A 21,169-nucleotide genomic window follows, 5' to 3' on the forward strand; every position below is an offset into this window, starting at 1 on the left:
GCTTCCACCTCAACACATGATTTCACCTCCCACTCTTGAGAACTCTGATGCTATCAGGCATGAGCCCTTCCCCTCCCTCTCCAGTCCCCAAGCTCATCTCTACTCATCTGCACCACATTTTGTGTCTCAGAAGAACCCCTATTCTTTTTTCCATCTGATATTTTGGCGCCACTTCTTTCTGCATCTGCTAAGATCTTGTTTCATTTGGGTGCTTCCTCTTCCCTGTTCAACCTCTAACTTTCTTTCAGCTCATAAACAGACCTGAATTTTCCTATTTTGTAAAAGGAAAAAAAAAAAAACAAGAAAAACACCTTTTCTTCTCTGGTAGACCACTATCGAACTGGTTCATAAAACTTGATCTTATTTTCTTACCTGATTACTATGCTGATGGAACTATGAGATATGCCATATAAGGTAGTCTGAGTGAGGAGGTTTGGCTTTAGTATAGATTAGCTCACTTATTAAATTAATGGAATCTAGGCAAGTTATTCAACTTGCATGGGTCTACTTTTACACTGCTGTCCTGTGTTCTGCCTTCTTTGATAAGGACATCTTGGTTTCCACCAAGCAAATCACTTTTCACCAACAAAGTAGTCTGGTAGGGCTGCTGTTCAAAGAGCATTATCCTTCTCTAACCAGAAGGCTGGCATTAGGACATGTCAGCATTTCCTCTCTAATGATCACGGGGACCAAATAAATTGACATAATTAGATTTAAGTCATTGCAGCAGCAGTGTTTGAAAGAAATACTTTACAAGTCCCTTCTAACCTCTGAATTCACTTCTACCCTCTAGGGCCAGAGTATACCTTTCACTTTCCTGAGTATGTCCCTTCATCCTCCAACTTGTGAGTTCTACTTCATGGTTCAAGAAGCTCTTTCAGCTTTAAAATTTTAAGTTCTAAATTGGTTTCTTTTGTTTTAAAACACATATTATTGTGATTAAATGAGATAACTTGTATAATATATTTAGTTCAAACTTAGTGCCTGGAAGGTACTATTGAATTTTGCTGCTGTTATTGCTTTTGATATTATAATTATTGTCTATTCTTAGCTGAAACAATTTCCTTCTTTATTCCCTGTCACTTGGTTTTTCTCTTATAATTCTAAATTTACTTTTTTTTTCTTTTGTTCTCTTTCTGTGGCTCATTGAGATTACTTCTCTGCTTCTACGCTCTCTCTTTCTCCATATGGGGATCTTATACACATGCATGCAGTCATCTATCATGAAATGTAGATGAACTTATTATTTCCTTCTAATCTTTATCTCCTACAGATCAAATTCCAATTACTTATTAAAATTTTCAAACCCAAAATATGAAGCAAACTTCTTTTCAACTCTTATTTTCCTTTTCCTCTCTTTCATAGCATCTGATCACCTACAAAATATTTTACATCCATAAATCCATGTACCTCTTGATCAGTCCCCAAGGTCAGTATGGAAGAGCATGGCTTCAGAATCACAGGACCAGACTGCACGCTCTAGGAGTCTCCTAAAAGGTACTCCTTTCTGCCCTGATTTTACTCTATAAAGCCTTCCACTCTGTGAATAGAGCCATCTTTCTAAGCACTTTAGGTATTATCACTTGCTTAAAAACTTTCAGTGACTTCCAAATGCTGATGGGATAAATTGAAACTCCTAGGAGTAAATTCAAAGTCTGTGCTGATCTGAGTTCATTTATCTTTTCATGTTCATATCTAGTCACACATACTTGCCAACACATACACACACACACACACACACACATATGTGCATATATATCCAGAATAATACAGCATATTTACACTCCTTTTGTTAATGCCTAGACCAAGTCAACTCATGACTGGAGACACTGATTTTCATGCTCCTGATATATTGTATTTTTATATCCATATGTTATATTAATAATTGCCACATCAAGAACTGAGAAAATCCCATATTTTACCCAATAGCAAAATATTCCAATAATACAATATATCACATATTAAATGTTTTCATAATATTATTACTGAGAAAATTTGTATAACTATGTGAATTTTGAAAACTAAAATTTTTTAACACTTTCACTAAGAAAAATAAAGCTTGCATTGTCAAATCATGGGTCACAGCAGTATTAAAAGTATGATGGTATTCCTACATAAATCTATCAAAAACAATCAAAATTCCAAATAAATACAGAATCATCACAATCATATGATAATGTATGTTGCAGGTGCAATGGCACACACCTATAATACCATCTCAGGAGGCTTCAAAGGAGGATCCTGAGTTCAAAGCCAGCCTCAGCATCTTAGTGAGGCCCTAATCAACTCAGAGAGACACTGTCTCTAAATAAAATATTAAAAAGGTTGGGAATGTGGCTCAGTGGTTAAGCATCCCTGGGTGCAATCCCTAGTACCAAAAAAAAATTATATGATAATGTACATTGAATGATTTATGTAGGACTTTGTGCATACTTTATGATAAACATATGTTTAACAGAGGCATTTTGGAAACTGGGTATTATTAATTTGGATATTTACAAACAGAACCATCAGTTAAATACCTTCCATGGATATAATATGTATAACCTCTGCATTATGTGAAATACTAAGAATGGCTTCAGCAATACAAAATAACTTTATGGCCATCTTTCTTAGAAATTTTTACAATAAAAGTACCAAATATCAATAATAATTATTCATAGGCCAGGGGTTCTATATACTTGAAACATCAGATAGTCCCTAATATTCTATGGGCTCTTTCAGCGCTAACAGATGGAAGCTGGATTTCTTTGGTTTCAAGTCAAAGATCAGACTAAAAAAATAGGAGCAGAAAACATCTAGTCTGGTAGAATATCTTTTAATTGGAATTAAAGGTGAAAAAAATAGAAGAGGAAACAAACAACTCTACAGACTATGCCTTCAATAATTGATGATCCTTAAAATTTCACTGTCACAGAACTGCCAGACCTGTCTTACTGAAAATGAGATCTCATAAATTGTTGTATTTTTTTCAAAAGAAAACAGTAATTCCTATAAACTACAGAACTGTGATTATCATATCTGTACTATTCACATTTTAAATTCGGGGGTTTGTTTTTTAAAACCATGAAGGACAAGGACCAAACAGAAAATATTGAAAATAATTTAGTAATATGCCACAAAATTAAAAATCAATGAAAAATACATTTGGAGATATTCTGAAATACAAATCAGTTCACACCCTGAAGAGTAAGTCCAGACAGTTGCAGAGGTAGAGAGGGAACATGGACCTGCTGGATGACGATGCTGAGCCATTAACCTCAAGATAGCCTCTTGGGCTTGGCTTCATCCAGATATTAGCTTAACCTCAAGGAAATTCTCTTTTAAATTAAAGCAAAGGAATTTTTATATTAAAAACATGTTTCATTGTTATCCCAAACATCATACAGGTTTGCAATATCATCACATGTAAATAGTTTAAGTATAAACTAAACTCTGTTTGAAGACTAGTTCCATGTCTAGGGATGTATGTAGTTTGTTAAAATTATTATTATTAATCATACTTTTTCCTCTATTAAGAAAGTAAGTCTCTAGTGCAGTATACTATACTGGTGCTTACAAATGGCCAAATGTTCTCTTCTACTACTTCTTATCCTCCACTAAGAGTGGCGACTAATGCCAACCAGAGTCTAAAAATAATATGCCTCAGCTAAGCGCCCAACACACATGTCTTTAGGGTTGTTTGCTTCCTCCCTCTATATTGCTTTCTCTGCACTGCCAGGAAAATCATTCCACTAACAAATGAGAGCCTCCACTCCCAAGTCTTTGAAGACCTCTGTTGTCTGATTCCCAGTTCTGCAAAATCAAGCTGAACCTCTTAACATGCAATATAATGCCTTATACATTTTAATCTATTTTTTAGTCTCCTTTTATAACATCCTGCCTTGACACCCACTTGTCCTCTCTCAGATCACGACTCCTGTCCATGTGTTTTTATCACTCCTGCATAACATATATTCATCTTGCCACAACTGAATTCCTGCAGTTTAGTAGATACTGAGTAACAAAGAAGAATGTGAGGACCACGTTGTTCTTGTGATTTTTATTATGTTTGTATGTAAACAAGTACCTTTCCCCTTATCAGTGTTTTTTTTTTACTCAGACAAGATTTTTAGTACTATACACAACAAATAATAAATTGTAGCAACTCAATAAATATTTACTGAGACTGATACTTACACACTTTATTAAATGTCCTAGAAAACACATAAATTTCTCATTGATCATATCAAATGAATTCAACCATTCTTTACTAAGCATCTACTATAAGCAAAGCACTCTGCTAAGAGCTGAAGAAGGGAAGTAGGTGAAAATAAATCACACTTGGACCTTCCCAGTGAAGAGATGTATTGAAGAAATTGCATATGTACACACTTAGATGCACAAAATATACCATCATTGAAATGGGAAGCTCAGAGTAACATAAAATCACACAGATAAGGTAGCTTAAAACTAACCACTAGCAACTTGATAGTTTGAAAATAAGCTTAATAAAAAAAGAACAAAAGGTAAGATTTACTCATGTAAATTTGGAAAGACAAACTGCGGGACACTAGAGTATGGGTTAGAGTGAGCTGGCAAGAAAGGAGAAAGTGAATAAAGGCTCTGGAAAGCTAGCAGACCCAACTTATGGCACTGATTTCATGGAAATGAAGACTGCAATGGACAGATGGGAGCAAGAGATTAGAGTAAGAGGAATGGGATTCTAAAGAATGAAATTTAATTTGTTAGAAATAAGTAAGTATTTGATGTTTCTGAAGCAAGTTCTTCTGCATTTGCAAAGTATGGAATGGGCCAGCCTTCTCGTCATATCCGAATTCACTCTAAATAATTTTCCACAAGCTTTAATATTAGTTTAACTATGCCCTCCAGCATAAGGAAGACTTATTTTATTTCATAATCTAGATCAGTTATCACAGTAGTACGTAGACAGATTTTGCTTTTCTTTTTTTTTAACATGTATTTTTATGAAGTAATATTATTAGATGGCACAGTGAGTGGAATGACTCTTAATAACAGTTATCAGGGCATATTAATTTCGAATTCAGACTAAACAAGAAGTTAGAGTGACTACTGGGAGAGACCATTCAACCACATGACCATCTACTCAATAGTACTTAACCTGAAGATCCAACTGATGTACATGTTTGAGAAAGCAAGCTACTGGGGGAAATTGCAACAAAACAGCTGAAGAAAACTGAAATAAAACATTCCTAAACATCATAGTAAAAGAAAATAAAATGATGTGACAAAAAATGATGCAACAATAACCACATATAAAATGCCATTGTGTTAAAAGTACTTAACAATTTGATGTCTTTGATTAATTAAAATCTCAAAACAAAGAGAGCACATGTGCACATGAGAATATAAGCTTACCAATTCCTTTCCCAAAATCTTTATTAGAAACTAAATACATAAATAAATAAGGTTGTCCCTCTTTTTTGAAGTTTACTTTAGTGAACGGTTTCTAAATTGAAGGAGATCCTGGTGTCCCTTTGAAAACAATTGAAGTATGCATTGATAATTGATAATTTTTTGGTATGCTCTCATTTACAAATATTACTTGCTTTGATAAGCACATTTATGTGTTCTAAATGATCCCAAATGATACTGTAGTTTCATTTAAAAATCATGCAAAATAGCAAGCTCATTTATCAAGGTTTTCAAGTCTGTTCTAACAAATGGTTTTTAGAATTGAACTTCGATTCCTAAAAACACCAAGAAAATTAATGTTACAAGACAGATACACCTGAACTTCCAATCCCAACCTAGCTCTTCACTACTTCAAGATCACTGGAAAACAGAGGTGATTGTTTTTAATATCAGGTAGCACTCAGAGGCACCTATCATATGACAGGCAGGGTTCTGTATTGAATTCAGACTGCTTATGAATCCTTAGCTCAAATAGAGTAGGTAGGTGTCCTGTGTCACGTGTCAAGTATTAATAGCAACTAATACTTTAGTTGTTCACTTTATGCCAGTCAGGGCTGTATTATACATTTACTTACATATAACATATTCAATGAATCACATTTTCTAATAATGTCATGGAGTGATCTTCATTTGAACATATGATTGAATAAATAACTAGCCCAGAATTGCTCTAACTGGTCCATAACCTGTGCTCTAAACACTTCATATTTTAATTATCAAACATATCTGTATGTGTATATATATATATATATATTTTTTTTTTAAAGGTATATTTATATCTATGTCTATGTGCATCTGTAGCTTTAAATTGTGTGTTTTCATAATACATCCAATAAAGGACCAAATAGAGTAACTCAAACTTTCAGTAAACATTTAGATTTTTAAAAAAATCACTCTCTGATCAGATTATTGTCAGGTAACATCGGACGAAAAATAAAACTGCAAATTTCTGCTTATCTACATATACAAAACCACCAAACTAAAAGGAAGCGTAGGTGACCCACATCTTTGTGTTCTCCCAGCACAAATGTTTACTGAACGAGTGTTTTTATCACCAATTTAAATTAATCCTCATTCTAGAAAATAGAATTTTCAAATGAATATTTGCCATTGATTAAAAATTTATAATGTTTACATAGTTTCTATGCCAATTGTCTGAAATCCCTACTAAACAAAATCAAACCATTTGGATGTGTTAAACAAGGAATAGAACAAGAAGAAAAAAAATTAATGACTTTGTCTTTATAAAGTTTTACATAGCAATGAACTTATACTTCCATAAGCACACAGTTCTGTGAACAATTAATTATCTGCAAATTCATGATAACCAAGTGGTATCTACACATTAACTATCAAGAGAAGCTTGGAACAATTTTTGAGAGGGCAAAGGAGTTGTTTGTGAACTACTGTAGTATCCAGACTTAAATGAATCTAATAGCCTCATTATAAAGTCATAAATCAGAAAGCCAAGAGCTTCTAGTAGTTAGAAAAGCAAGTTTTACAGAATATCAAGATCTTAGTCAGATTCTTAAAGTGTTTTACTCCTTTGTATGTATTCAATTGTGAGTGGTGTGGAATGGGGAGAAAAACGCCGCAATATTCACAACTGCTATGGCCATTCTTTATGCTGCTGCAAAGAAACCTCCATCCCATGTAATAAAGATAAACATGAGCAATCTGAATACATTCTCACTGGGGCAGAAAGAGGGAATGAGAGAACCCTTTTATGTCATGCACATGATAAATTATTTCTAAGACACACTTTTCTTCCTCAGGCCTGTCCAAAGGCAGAGTTCTATTGTGACTCTCCAGAATGCTGTCCTTCATAAGAAATTCCAATGGTTCTTAATAGAATCCTATGAATCACATTATATATTCAAAAATATGATTACCCTTATACGTATCTTTTATGTTCACTCCCGAAATGGGGGGGGATTTTATATATATATATATATATATATATATATATATATATATATATATATATATAAATTTGTATCTAAATGCATTCTTTAGGTATTGATATGCATGGTCACTTGGAATTTAAAAAAGTGGTTCATTTAACTCTTTCGCACTCATAATTATTTGATATGGTTTTAATTTATGGAAATACTTCATATCATTAAAATGGCTTTTAAAAATATCTCCTAGATTCAGGAAAAAATAATGTGTAGATTCTTTTGTTCTAAAATAAAACATTATTTTTAATTCTGTTGGTGTATGATGCAGCTTTCAACAATTCTGCAGCTTTTTTTTTTTTTTCATTGTCTTCATTAAACCTATTGGGAGTACCACAGCTTAGGTCATAACATGAAACATCATACTAATTAAAGTGCTAATTAACTGGTATAAGAAATATATTGCATGAAATAGATTGCTGTAATACTTTGTTTTAACTTTTGTGGCATTTCTACTTGGTAACCACTAATTTAGAGTCCTCTAATCATGCTCTTTAATCCAAATGTTAATCTCAGATGACAAGAGCACATGATTACAGAGCCCTAGTGCAAGACATATTGCATTTCTTTTTAGTTGTAAAAATGGGCTTCTGAAAGATAAAAGGATCCATTTTTGTAGACTCCTTGGTATTTGTTGGAATACAACCTCTCTTTAGATACAACTAATTGGAAATCAGACTCATAAACATTTTCATAAACTCCCCAATCTAAATAGCATGCCATTTACACGACTATCCATCAAAAGATTTTTATTTAAAAGGTCCACATGATAAATATGATTGTTTCCTTAATATTATTAGAGTCTTTCTTAGCACACAGTGTTTTAAAATTACATGACTTAAATTAGGTTTCCACTTTTGGTTCAAAAAATGAGATAAAATTTTATATAATAAACAGGAAACTTTTTTTTTATAAAGTCAACCAGCATAAAGTTAGTGTAGTCTGACTGTATGTACTTGAAATGTATTATCAGGAGGTAGCCAGTTTCTGATCTTTCTGGAATGCACATACCAAATGTCTGCTTCTTTCATGAGCCTGACACATATGGGAGAAAAAACCCTCTGACCCTCCTTTAACAGCTAGACACACAGGAGGAAGAAAGATTAGAGACCTGGATCCCCCTCAGCTCCCACTGAGATAGAATTTTCACTGACACAATTGGGCAGTAGCAATTAGAAAACAGGCTGAGCTGCCCTGATCTCAGAGCTCCAATATCTTAAAATAGGAAATGTTAATTTTTTCCCCTAACATCTAAAGATATAGGCTAGGAAGATATTCATTTTTAATCACATTAATTTTAACTCCTCGTTAGTAATCCACAAAAAGCAGCATAAGATAGGTTTGGATGGTAATGGTAAGGTCCATAAAAATAGAATAGCCAGCTCTTTCATTAAAAAAGTAAAGACTATTGAACCTTGTAGCCTAATAAAAATCTGAGATTGGCTGTATATGTTCGATTGCTAAACTATGATATGAATACTCTTGTGGTTACAAGTGAGGTTCTGTACTTTCCAAGGCCACAGAGCCACTTCTGAGGCCTATATTTTCCAAGGTCACAGTTCTTAATCAATATACTCTATTCAAAAAGTAGTTTCAAATAGGCAAAACTGAGGGTAATGGTTGTTGATTTTTTTCTTCTCCAAAACAAGTTAACCAATAACCAGGTTTCAAGTGAAAGCCACTAAATTTTCAGGTATTAAGTATCATCCAGTTCAATTCAACAAGCATTTATTTGGTTTACACTTTACATGTTTCAATCATATCATTTAATAAATACTGTACATTTGTTATTTAATGATTTTGAAAATAAAGTCCTCCTCAGACATAATAAGTCCAGATTATTTTCAAGAATAACAACTACATATTAGTACACTGATGATTATAATCTGCATTATTTGTAATTTTCATGATAATATAATAATTTATAATTTTAGTTTTCACATTTTTAAACTATTAATTATCAGAGGAAAATGTATATCTTTATGACTGTGGATAAAATCATCTGCAAAAATTGTTCTTTGACTTTTTGGAAACCTTCATCATTGGCTTGTGAACTGTTTGATTTCAAACTTCACAGTTTCCTCTCACTTGTCTATGCCTGAAAAAATGATAGACCATACAACTTTAAGATTTGAATTATAGTTGATCAGAAACTAATAAATTTCCCTAAAGAATCTGTGTCTGCTCAATTTTGCTGAGTTCTGCACCATAATATATGAAGAATATTGGAGACATGGTGTTGCCTTTTCTTGACTGTTTTTATTTCATTTTTCATAGTGGTATTGGGTCTAGTTTGGTCCATAAATATCTTTCAATCACTATTACTCTCTATTCCTATATCGATTATAAAAACAACAATTAGAAAATTAATAATTGTCAACATTTATTGAGTTCATGTTATGCCATGCATACATTGCCCACATTAATCTAATTTAATGGTCACCACTGATTTATGAGGCAGGCAGTTATTAACTTTATATCACACAGGAATAAATATAAGCAAAGAAACACAGTTTCTCCAAAGATCATCTACTTATAAGTAAATTAATTTCATTTCAAACCCAAGAAGACTGGATTCCAAATTCCACTCTCTTATATGCTATGAAATTCCACAAATGGCCACATATTTAGCTAAATGAAAAAAATGTTCCATGTGACTAGTTCTCTAATAAGAATCCCAAATGATTATCCAGTCCACCTTGTGATTTACTTGTGAAAAAAAGTAACACTATTTTGCAAGCCAGTGTGCTACAATTATACACACACACACATATATACAAATGTGATTATATGTTCTGTGTATATATATATATATATATATATATATATATATATATATATATATACACACACATATGTCTATATATCTAGTCTCTATCTATATCTATACTTTCATTTTGTTTCCTGTTTCTCTGACCTTCCACTGTTGGAGTAGTAGCAGGAAACTTAAATAGCAGTACTATTTTCTGTGTGAGGCACTTTGTGATAAACATTAATCGTGAAATTAAAACAGTTGCAAGACTCCTCTGCCTGTTGCTTCTTCTAAGCAGAGAATTACCATTAGATGAAAGAGCCTACAGCAATAAACATCAGGGGCTAGTGTTTTCTTCTCCTCTGAACTCAACCAGGCTGATCCAAGTCCAGAAATGTCTTTGAAGTCACTGAGACCTTCATGTACTGATCAATCCTTGGGGGGTAAAGAGCAAGAAAAACTGGTTCTCTTACTTTAATATTCTGCCAGGGAGTGCGTTCAACTCAATTCACAACAAAAAGGTTTTCTCTGTTACAAACTGAGTGATTTTGTACTTGGGTACTGCTTGCTTCAATTAACTTACAGGACCTATTGATCCCAGAATGTGATTATTTTTACTGTGGTCTGTATTTCCATTAGGTTAAACTATAAGCACAGAAGCAGCAACCTTGAATTCATATTTTCCCTGTTCTCAAGGTACGTATTTTGTTTGGGGTTCATTTAAGTGAAAAACAGTATATGATTTTCTTAATAGCAATAGTCAATGTTGATTATAAATGTGATAAGTATTATCAGTTCACAATATTTCTAAGTTAATAAAATTTTAAAACTTAAGAATTAAAATTATCTGAAAATTGAATGTGTAATCCAAAAGCTCACTGGAGTCCTGAGTACCTGAGAATTCAAACAATTGATTCTTCTGGTGTGGCTATTTTGCAGCAGAGCAAAATTTGACATCAAGACTTGTAATTCATTCAGGCATTATTCCTACACTCTCTCACAAATATCTTTATCACACCTTTTCTTTTTATCTTTAGAGTCTAAGCCTTTTGTTCTCCAATTGTAAAGATATGGAGAATTATTTTTAAACCAGCAATGTGAACATATTTTATATCCCATTATGTTTTAAGAGATTATAAAATAGAAAATACAGGCATCTTATAAAGTAGTTTTCTTTTATTATTTTGGTCACAGAAAAATATTCAGTACAATATAATTATATAGTTGGTAGACATACAATTTATTATAAGAACATAAATAAAGACAAAAATCCCTGTAATATTATAGATAGGATACCAACTGCAGTTGATTGTCACATAGAAAGAAGAGGTAAAAATTTCAACTACAAAGTTAATCAGCAAGATAAAGACAAATGAATACAAAATACCAGAGAACAATAGTTTCAAAATTATTATGGCACATGGTGATTACAAAAAAATATGTTAATCTTCTGCAAATATTCACTAACTTATCTGTTATAACATCTGATTTTTTTTTTTGTTATATAATTTAGGTTGAAGAAAACTGGGGGGAACCACATGTAACTTATTGGGAGGATCAAAAAGTTCTGGTTAGAATACAAATTTTCCCTGCTCTCTTTGACAACAATGTCTACAATTCATTCACATCCTGTCACAGAGTGAAGCAGTCTGAAGGGTTATAATATGACTTTTCAACTATCTGAAGACTGATTTCACATGAGCTGACTCTCATTATTTTGAGACATTGGTACCATCTTAATTTAAAAGGCTCAATTGCATTAAATATTATATTTAATTGGGGATCATTTGCAGTAGTCATTCTATTTTAGAATTGCTTCCTTTGTGAATAATAATCTCTAGTAATAACAGAGATGAAATGGCTTAAGACAGTTTACTCCACCTCTTTACATTCTAGGCAACAAACCAAAGTGCAAATGCTAATCATTAAATTTTACCTCCTTCCACTTACACAAGCACACATCCACATATGCTCACACTCATACAAAAATTAGACTTTATGTTTATACAGTATCATCAATTGAGCAAGTAACTATAATTCAAAGAGGTACTTCCTGCATGCAATTCATCCTTAATAAAATAAAAAGGCCCTCCTCTACATACACATAAATGCATACGACCACAAATATAAAAGGCCAGTTTCCTATTGATATAATGGCCATACATTCCTTAAACATTTCCATGGTTAATCCTAAATTCAATCAGAAAATGTGTAGAATGTCTGTGAGATATATTGTGTCTTATCTTATACTTTTACACCATAATAAATTATGTTTCAACAAGTATTAGAATGGCCTAAATTTTATTTCTTCTCTTGTCCTCTAGTTTTCTTACTCTCCCTGATTGGCAGTAGTATTTCTTCTTAGTGCCTCATTAAATAGCATGGAACTGTCCAATTTTCTCGGAATTCAGTCCTGAGGTATACATTTCCATTTTCTTTGTTGATCTAGCACAGGTTCAGGTGATTTCTACATAATACATCCATTAGTTCAAGCAAGGCAAATGAAATCACATCTATACTAATCTCCACATTATTAACTATAAACAGGAATGGGGTGCATATCTCCACTCTTTGTTTGAGTCCATTCAAGTGCAAACTGAAGAAAAAGGATTTCCTGTTCTTCTTTTCATACTCCTGAGTGTGGTGATACCTGATTCTGTCTCTCCACAGTAATTGATAAGATTGCAAAACCTCTCTCACATCCCTCCTTTAATACGAACTGAGAACTTGATTTTTTGTTCACTTGTTGGCAAGTATAGTTTGATTCCTTTTTTTTGTAGAGATCTTATTTTAAAGCCATTTTTGTTTTCTTCAAAATCAGGGCTTCGTTTTAATCATCTAGTAATCCTGCCCCTTGGGAATCGATTTCTTTGTATACAAGACAAGATCCAGGTCTATTAGAATCCAACATATTGAGTTGGAACTTGGCATATATTTCACTTACGAGCACATACATTCATTTTACACGATTCCTCAATGTGGCCAGGGGGGTTCGTGGTCTGCACTGTATCCACCTATAAAAAATACAAAAATATATGTCTGCTTTACAGGGATGTGAGTAGGGTTTTGCTAGCCTACTTCCAAAGCTTGAACTGCACATCTTGGCTGATGGCAAGTATTCTTTCCTTCTTTAAGATGTATTTGCAATGGCCATGACCTTTTTTCAGAAGTCACAGAAACATAACTGTTCTCACTACAATTAACAACCCTAGGGCATCTAAATCAGTACAGCTGGCTAATCTCAAGGATGGGATCCCTGAAAAGAAATGTCTGCATGATATAAAAAAAAAAAAAACATTATGTTAATTGTGTTTTAGGGTTCAAGCTTTTCTAGGCTATGGGAGGGGAAGTTGGGAAAGTGTATGTTTTGTTTATACTATAAACACAAATAATAACAAAATGGTAATTTTATGATCAATGTTTTTACAACTTGCACATCCCTAAAATTTTAGTGATATGAGCTTAATTTGAAATTCACACCCATCGAAGTAGTTTTCTCCTTTTTAGATGAAATCCTTAGATGATTCTCTCTCTTCATATAATCTGGGCAATTTACATGCTATCTACAAATGGCCTATTGATATCTGTTCAAGGAAGAATTACTCTTTCCCTAAAAAAAAAAGAAAAAAAGAAAAAATATATTGTGGATGTGGTTCTGTGATTAAGCTTCCCTGGGTTCAATCCTCAGCACCAAAAATTTTAAAAAGACAGTAAAAGAGCAGTGTTTTCCAATATTTTATCTAGTTTGCACAAATAAAATTCTTTAAGATACTTTGGTGCTAAAGCCTCCTTTAAATAGTGTTAAATAATGCTCTGAACTTCTGTTTTCAATGCCAAAAAGAAAACAAAGTATCATTTTCTAATTGAATAGTAAAGTTTATGTTACTAAAATCTTCAGTAACATTGAATATTGCCATATAGGTGGTTAATAATTTCCAGAGATTACACTTTGTACAGTTCACTACCCAAAATACTTATCTTTAATTTAATAATTAGGATCAGAAAAGAGAAATTATCTGCCCAAATTCTATGGTAATAATGGATTAGTACACAAGTCAAACTTAGTAAAGAAGTGGATAGTTTCTTTCCCTGGATGTTTGATCAACTTTTTTTTAGAGTAAATGGTATTTAATAAAATGTAACACCTAACTTAAAAATTAGTTATTCATGTTTAAGAGCACAGAATACTTTGAAAAAATGTTCTCACAGCTGATTATCTATATTAGCTGTGTAAGTTTAAGCCACTTTAAAATATGTCATATTTTAATTAAATTTTATCTATTCCAAAAAATAAGATTTTTATTCTCTAGTAGCCTAAAAGTTAACATAATTTGTGATGACATTCTAATGAGTTACATAAGCAAAACACAAATCTCCATGATTTAAATTAAAAGTTTAAGATGAACACAGGTTCTATTATTGTATATAAAGCATATCATGCACCTTTAATTTCAAAACTCCTCAGTACTGAAATTAAATATTTTAAAATTTCTGATTTTGTGTTTTCTTTATGAACCATAAGGCATGCCCAGACAACACTAGACCTCCTTTCCTATTATGTATTCTTACTCTATGTGACATATTTCCACAGCACTTATCAAATACTTAACTGTCTTAAGAAGTTAGTTGTTCAAGTAATTTCTATGCAAGGCTACAATGTGCTCCCTGAAGGCACACATCATGTAGACTCTGTTTACTGATTCATTCTTAATATCAGCACATGGTTAGTAATAAAAAATTGGATTAATGAATAAATGCATATCTGGGAACAGCTAATTAAGTAAATAACATTACTTGTTATATCACAGTATCACATATATAATTCTAAAATTTCAAAATCTTTCAAACTGCAGAAAATGATCTTTATTTCACTGCATATTATTTTCCTCTTATTTGTTAATTCTTTCTTAAATTGAATCTGACAAACTAAAAGTTATACTAAGTGCTTTTTAATCTTTTCTAGTTATTCTTCTCTCCTTTCCTTAAATAGACAATGTAAAGGTTTCTGCAAAATTTTTAGTAAATGAACAAATGAGCAAAAAGATTTTTATAAAAATAAGAAATCAAAGGTCTCACAACATTTCATAATTTATTTCCAAAGCTTGACTTGTAATTCAGATTAATAGTAATATAGTACATCTAAATAATATATTCATGATTCTTCCATGGACCATAGTGAAATTCTCTAAGATGTTATTCAGAAACAACTCTCATTTCATAAGTTAACAACTTCATATGTTAACTTTTGAAGAGCAGGCTTCTTCTGTTTTTGTGGCTTTAGGCCTTGATGCACTGAAAAAAAAAATGCAACTGTGTACTAATATTCACCTGTCACTGAGAAAAATGGAGCCTTTTCTCACCATTAAAGATTAATGTTCAGAAACAAAAGTGCATATTTCAAATTACTTATAGAGTTCACAGACAACTATATAAGAATCATAGTTCTGAAAACTGTTGTTCAGAGAGTCACGGTAGAAATGGATGTTACCAGGATGTGTTTGTTTTGATTTGAATCAGCTAATTAAAATGGCCCTGGAAGCAATTTTCAGATCACTGCTGCTAAGGAGATAGGCTCCAGTAAATCAGACCTGACCGATCTTTCAGTCAGGTCCAATTCAGTTCAAGTCGCTATAGACACAGCCTTTGTCTTTGCCTTTCAACCTTCCTTCTCAATTTGTTCTATCACCACGGCAACATGTCTCACACACTCACACACACACACACACACACACACACACATACACACAGAGTCTCTCTCTCACAGGCACATGCAGAGATCAACAATTCTCATACACACACACACACATACAAGGTCAGTAGATCACACACATACATACACAGAGATAAATCTCTAGATTTCACTCAGCGTCCAGTTTTTAACCCAGAGACTGAATTAAGCCAGGAATTTAATTAAAAAAAAATTGTCAATAAAATATTCAATTATAAAAGCCATAGTCTTCCCCTTTTCTAGTCTTCCCTGACCAACAGTAGGTGAGAAGTACCAGGAGAAGATAGTTGAGTTTTGCAAAGAATGGCAACAGTATTTAGAGAACTAAGTATGAGAATATCTGGAACACTCACACATTGGAATAGACCTGCTCTCTATCTAGAAAGAAAAACTTCAAAACCATAAACAAGGTGATATACATATTTGAAAGGACATATATCTATTTTTTTACTGTTTTAGGTAAGTTTTAATGCTAAATCACATTCACCTATGTAATTGGTGTAGATTAAGCAGAAATATGTGTTGGATGTATCTGCATATAATTGGCAATATATAAAGAGATTCTATGAATATTCATTAATTTTTCCTCAAATGGTGTTGAAACCTAGGAAAAAGTAAAAGGTACCTTATCAAAAAAAAAAAAAAAAAAAAAGCACAGTTCATTTCACAACATAGAGAACCAAAGTAATGTCAGTTTCCACTATCTAGAAACAGGATATTGATATTTATTTTAGAGCATAAAGCCTAACATAGAAACTGAACCAGGCACAGCACCTCATCATTGAAAGCTGTTACTTCATTTTAAATACTAAAAAAATCATTTAAAACAGAAAATGACATATGGTAAACACAGGCTTTAGGCAAGGGGAGGACTACAAGAGAGAAAATTGTAGATGGTATATTGGTCTTTCACTTTCTTCTGATTTATATGAATAATGTATTAAAAACCATAAATTAAGATTTGTTAATGACTACAACACCTGTATAGATATTATGGGGCTTAGGATATACTACCCGAGAACATGGCACCTTGACCTTAGAGGAAACAGGCTGACTACTCTCACCTACATCTTCATCTGGACCTTCTCCTTGAAGAAGGTCATAAGAACCCTCATGTGAGAGATATGAATTGTTGAGATGTGTATATTCCTGGAGGGAAAGAACATCCTTATCTCTGAAAACACAGAGGCAAAGAAGAATCTGAACAAACAGGTCTTGCTCAGTTCCTGCAGTTTATAACCATTAGATCCACCTCCTATGCCAATCACACTTCTGCACCACCATCCACCTCTTCATCTAACCTGCACATGAAACTGTTCAAGTTTTCCAGCTTTTCTTTGGGTCTATTTCCTTATGAAGGCTCTGGTGTCACATAAAACTTACATTGAATAAATTTATATGCTTTTATCTTCTTATCATATTTTTATTGTAAGGGCCTCACCCATGAACCCAGTGATGGGTGAGGAAAACAAATCTTTCTTCCCCTACAGTGTATTACAAGATCATACTTAACTGTCTAATTTAACCTCACGAAGTCCTTGTGAAGTGGGAATCATAATTTTGCTCATTTTACATTTGAGGGAATTGAAGCTCAAAGAGCTTAATCTTCTTATATAAAATCATACAGATAAATGGTAAAATCAGGGCCCCAAACCAAGACTTTTGGCTCCTAATCAAATATTTTTTAGACTACAGTATGTTCACTCATAAATTATTTTTTTAAACTGACTTTAAATCTTTGAAAAATAGACAGCTAGGTCATAATTATAAATGTCTCTATTTTTAACATGGTTTAGGAAATGAAAAGAAAACCTAAGCAAGTTTTCTAAATTATTATAGATGAATGTACTAAGCTCACTTCTGGAAGCCTGTGTATTTTTCTTACTGTATCATAATTATTTAAATTCATAAATACATACATTCTATCATCATTATTTATACTGATGCAAATATAAGAAATAACTTAGACATAATTGAACATTATCTGAATTGCTAAAAAGGAAAATAATAAATAAAACCAATTCTATTCAATCAAAGAAAGAGAAATGTGTACCCACTTACATGTGTGAGAGTACACACACACAAACACACACACACACAGAGGCTATTCATTAACACTGTTTCAATGACATTCTTAAGGAATAGAAATCGTTTACATTGTTAATCAACCACTGAATGCCCAGGAAAGGAAAGGGGATAAATAATATTATACCAATTCCTTATCATATGTTCTTTGCCCTGACTTCAGATTATGAATGATTTGGAGCCTAACAAAAGAGTGCCTTGGGTTGTATAGCCAACCAATCAATATTATTGACTGGCTGCCTGTTAGAATCATAGAATTCAGTGTTATAAAGAATGCCAAAGGTTATAGAGTCCAATCATGTCAAAGGCATGGTAGGAAACACAGAGAAACCCAAGAGAGTATAGTATAAAAATTTCTTGAGGAAATTTTTCTTTGGTTTTTGAAGAAATATATACAAATATTTACCTATAAATGAACTTAATCTTGGAGAGAAAAAGAACCAAGTAGGTAAAGTTATGGAAGAACCATGAGATCCAAATAGTGAGAGAAGACAGGTGAGAGAAAGTGGAAGATGGTTCCTTCACTTGAACCTAGAGTTGAATCCTAGAGAATGGCTAAGGGGGAGATCCATGGAAAGGAAGGGCAAAAAATATTCCAAGAAAACACAATTTTTGAGGATGAGAAGAGAGGAGATGAGAAGGCAGTGAGTGGATTCCATCTTCCTTCTCAGCAGGAGATTTCTTCTCAACTGTCCTACTTTTGTAGCTGAAGTCCACATGTAATAGGAACCAGGGAAACATGAAAAACAAAACAGCCCTCTTCTGAACATCCTCAATTAAAATATACAGGCAAATTAAGTCAATACATGTCAAAAGGTGGAACAATGTAACTTTAAGAAAACTGTTTGCTATGAGAAAATTAATGTAACGAAACATTTTCAGATTACCACTCTATAGAGGCCTGTTCTTAAATCTTAAATCATTTGTATCACAGTTCGTTATTTTATTTCATTCTAGTTTTTATTTTAAATAACTATTTCAAAGACATACTTTTTCTGAATTAAGGAGAGAGAAAGAATGACCAAATATTGCTATGCATTATTATGAAGATACACAGTAGCATAGATTCCAACTTTACAGTTCCATTTACAGTTGGCCAAAACTGAGCATTAATGCATTCTACTCTTAAAACTCATAATGAAAATATATCATGATGGAAACTTAAACTATTATCATTATTCTCTTCAGACCATAACATTGGCCACCTTTGGAAACAAAAGTAGTACTGGCTGCTATTCCTGTGCCAAAGCAATAAGTGATCTGAGAGAAACGAGAACTAGATGTTAATGAGAAGATGAAGTGAATAGCAAGCTCAGCTGTCCTTAAATGCCACTAGAATTGCAATCATGTGCCTGAAAAATTGAGAGCTAGTTGGGGGAGTCTTGAACACCCACAGAGCGGACTAGGAAGCAGAAAGTGTTTCCAGGTGATGAATAAAACTACCAAGAGTTTAATCTGCTACCAAGAAAATAAAGTAAATGTCCAAGGAATTAATTGAGACTTGAAAATGTAAATGTGAGACAGGAAAAATAAAAGCAAATCTTAACAAAGAGTTTCCTTGCTTATAAAGACATGCTAAAAATGTGAGAATTGGCATAGTGATTATGTGGTTCCTTTGGTTGATAACAGATGAATTTGTAAGTTGACTATAATTCTCTTTTAATATAATTTGTGGTTTACTAGTTTCAAAAATCTATGCTTCATGGCTATTAGAAATCTCCAGAAATTTTTTTTCATGAATACCCTCACAAATACTGACATTGATTTAAAAATTGATATGAATATATTTAAATATTGATTTTAGTACATAGAGAGACATTGCATTAATAACTAATGTAGAACTGCAATCTCAGAGATAAAGGCCATCTGGATTCTTCCTCTATTACATTATACATTTTACCAGTGACAACTTCTGATGTCCAGAAAGGTGAAAGGACATGCTCAATAACTGGACCTAGGGTTAAAACTAAATATCCTCTCTTCCAAGTCAATGCTTTATTTCATTTAAGTTATGGAATTACATCTCAGAATACTGTAGGATTTTGAAATAGGATTCTGTAAGTAAAAGTTAAGAATCTCTAATTCCAGTACACCCTGGCTATGAAATGTAGGGAAGGAAGGTATGTTACATAGGCATCCTCTTAATGTATAGTGAACTTTGTATTAATAATATCAGATGGCTCATCAAAAAGAACAAATGCAATGCAAAAAATACTGCAAATATGTTAAATTACAAAACAACATTCCATGTTATAAAAATAATTCTGTGTGGGGAAAAAAAGGAGAATCTCTTTATTTTTGATAAGTGAAAACCCATAAGAACTTAAAAAACAAAACTACTCTAAAGTTAGCTTTTCATAGCTTCATTTCAAATTTTTTTGGGGGGTGTTTTCAATCAATATCCCATAGAGCATTTTAATATGCTTAATATGCCCATGGCAGGAAAAGGACTGCAAATCTTACCCTTCAAAATAGGTCACAAGGCTTAAAGTGCTTAATCACTAAGCAATATGGTGTTTCTCAATAGAAAAAAAAGAAAAAGATCATTTGCTTCTCGTTTTTACCCCTTTGTCTTCTAAGTGAAGTGCAGTGTGATATATTAGTTTAATTAAAGTCTACCAAATTATCATAAGGATTTTATATGTAGCAAATAATTGGCTTTTTCTCCTATGTTTACTTTTTTTTGTAAATGGAAACAAAACTTTTTTCTTTAAATGATTCTTGGTATAAGACGCCAGAAAACTGCAGAGAAGAAAGGCAAGTGGGGTGTCTAAAGAAGTGTCCTTTGTCATCTTGCACATGAAATAAAATTAAGCCTGTGCTAATGCAATGAAAATAAGTCAATGTTTCCAAAGAGTTAAAGGATCGATAATATGGCTCAGAGCCAAACTATACCAAGAATCTTACCGTACATAAAAATGACAGTCCTATTAATATGAAAACTTGGTAGGCTCTAAAATGATGTAAAATATATAAATAAATCATGCTATAAGGGTTTTAAAAAAAATGTATACCATAATGAATCAATCTTTTTCATGGGAAAGATTGTTATAATAACTCAGGTAAAATAATACTATCAGTTAACTCTTTAATAAAAAGCAAATTTGTATACAAGTGAACAAATAATTAATAAATGCAACATATTAAATGAAAGTGTAAAAAGTATCAGTAGTTTCATAACCCCTGTTGTTAAAGGTAAGAGGAAACAAA

At 32.6% G+C, this 21,169-nt stretch overlaps 1 protein-coding gene across 7 annotated transcripts in view; it reads right to left on the minus strand.

Moving 5' to 3' along the window:
• Pcdh7 (protocadherin 7) overlaps window positions 1–21,169 on the minus strand; it is a 397,839-nt gene that overhangs the window by 315,041 nt on the left and 61,629 nt on the right. The window contains exon 2 of one of the 7 annotated variants that reach the window (XM_046423819.2): window positions 10,272–13,160. The exons of the other annotated variants lie outside the window; for them this stretch is intronic. Within the exon in view, the coding sequence (XP_046279775.1) occupies window positions 13,083–13,160 (78 nt within the window). The 3' untranslated portion in view covers window positions 10,272–13,082. Of the gene's footprint in view, window positions 1–10,271; window positions 13,161–21,169 lie in introns of those variants that run through there. 7 annotated transcript variants of the gene reach the window in all.

This window comes from Marmota monax, unplaced genomic scaffold (genome assembly GCF_021218885.2).
Source record: "Marmota monax isolate L192 unplaced genomic scaffold, Marmota_monax_Labrador192_F-V1.1 WCK01_AAM20220418_F8-fsc00009, whole genome shotgun sequence".
In the NCBI taxonomy this organism is placed as follows: domain Eukaryota; kingdom Metazoa; phylum Chordata; class Mammalia; order Rodentia; family Sciuridae; genus Marmota; species Marmota monax.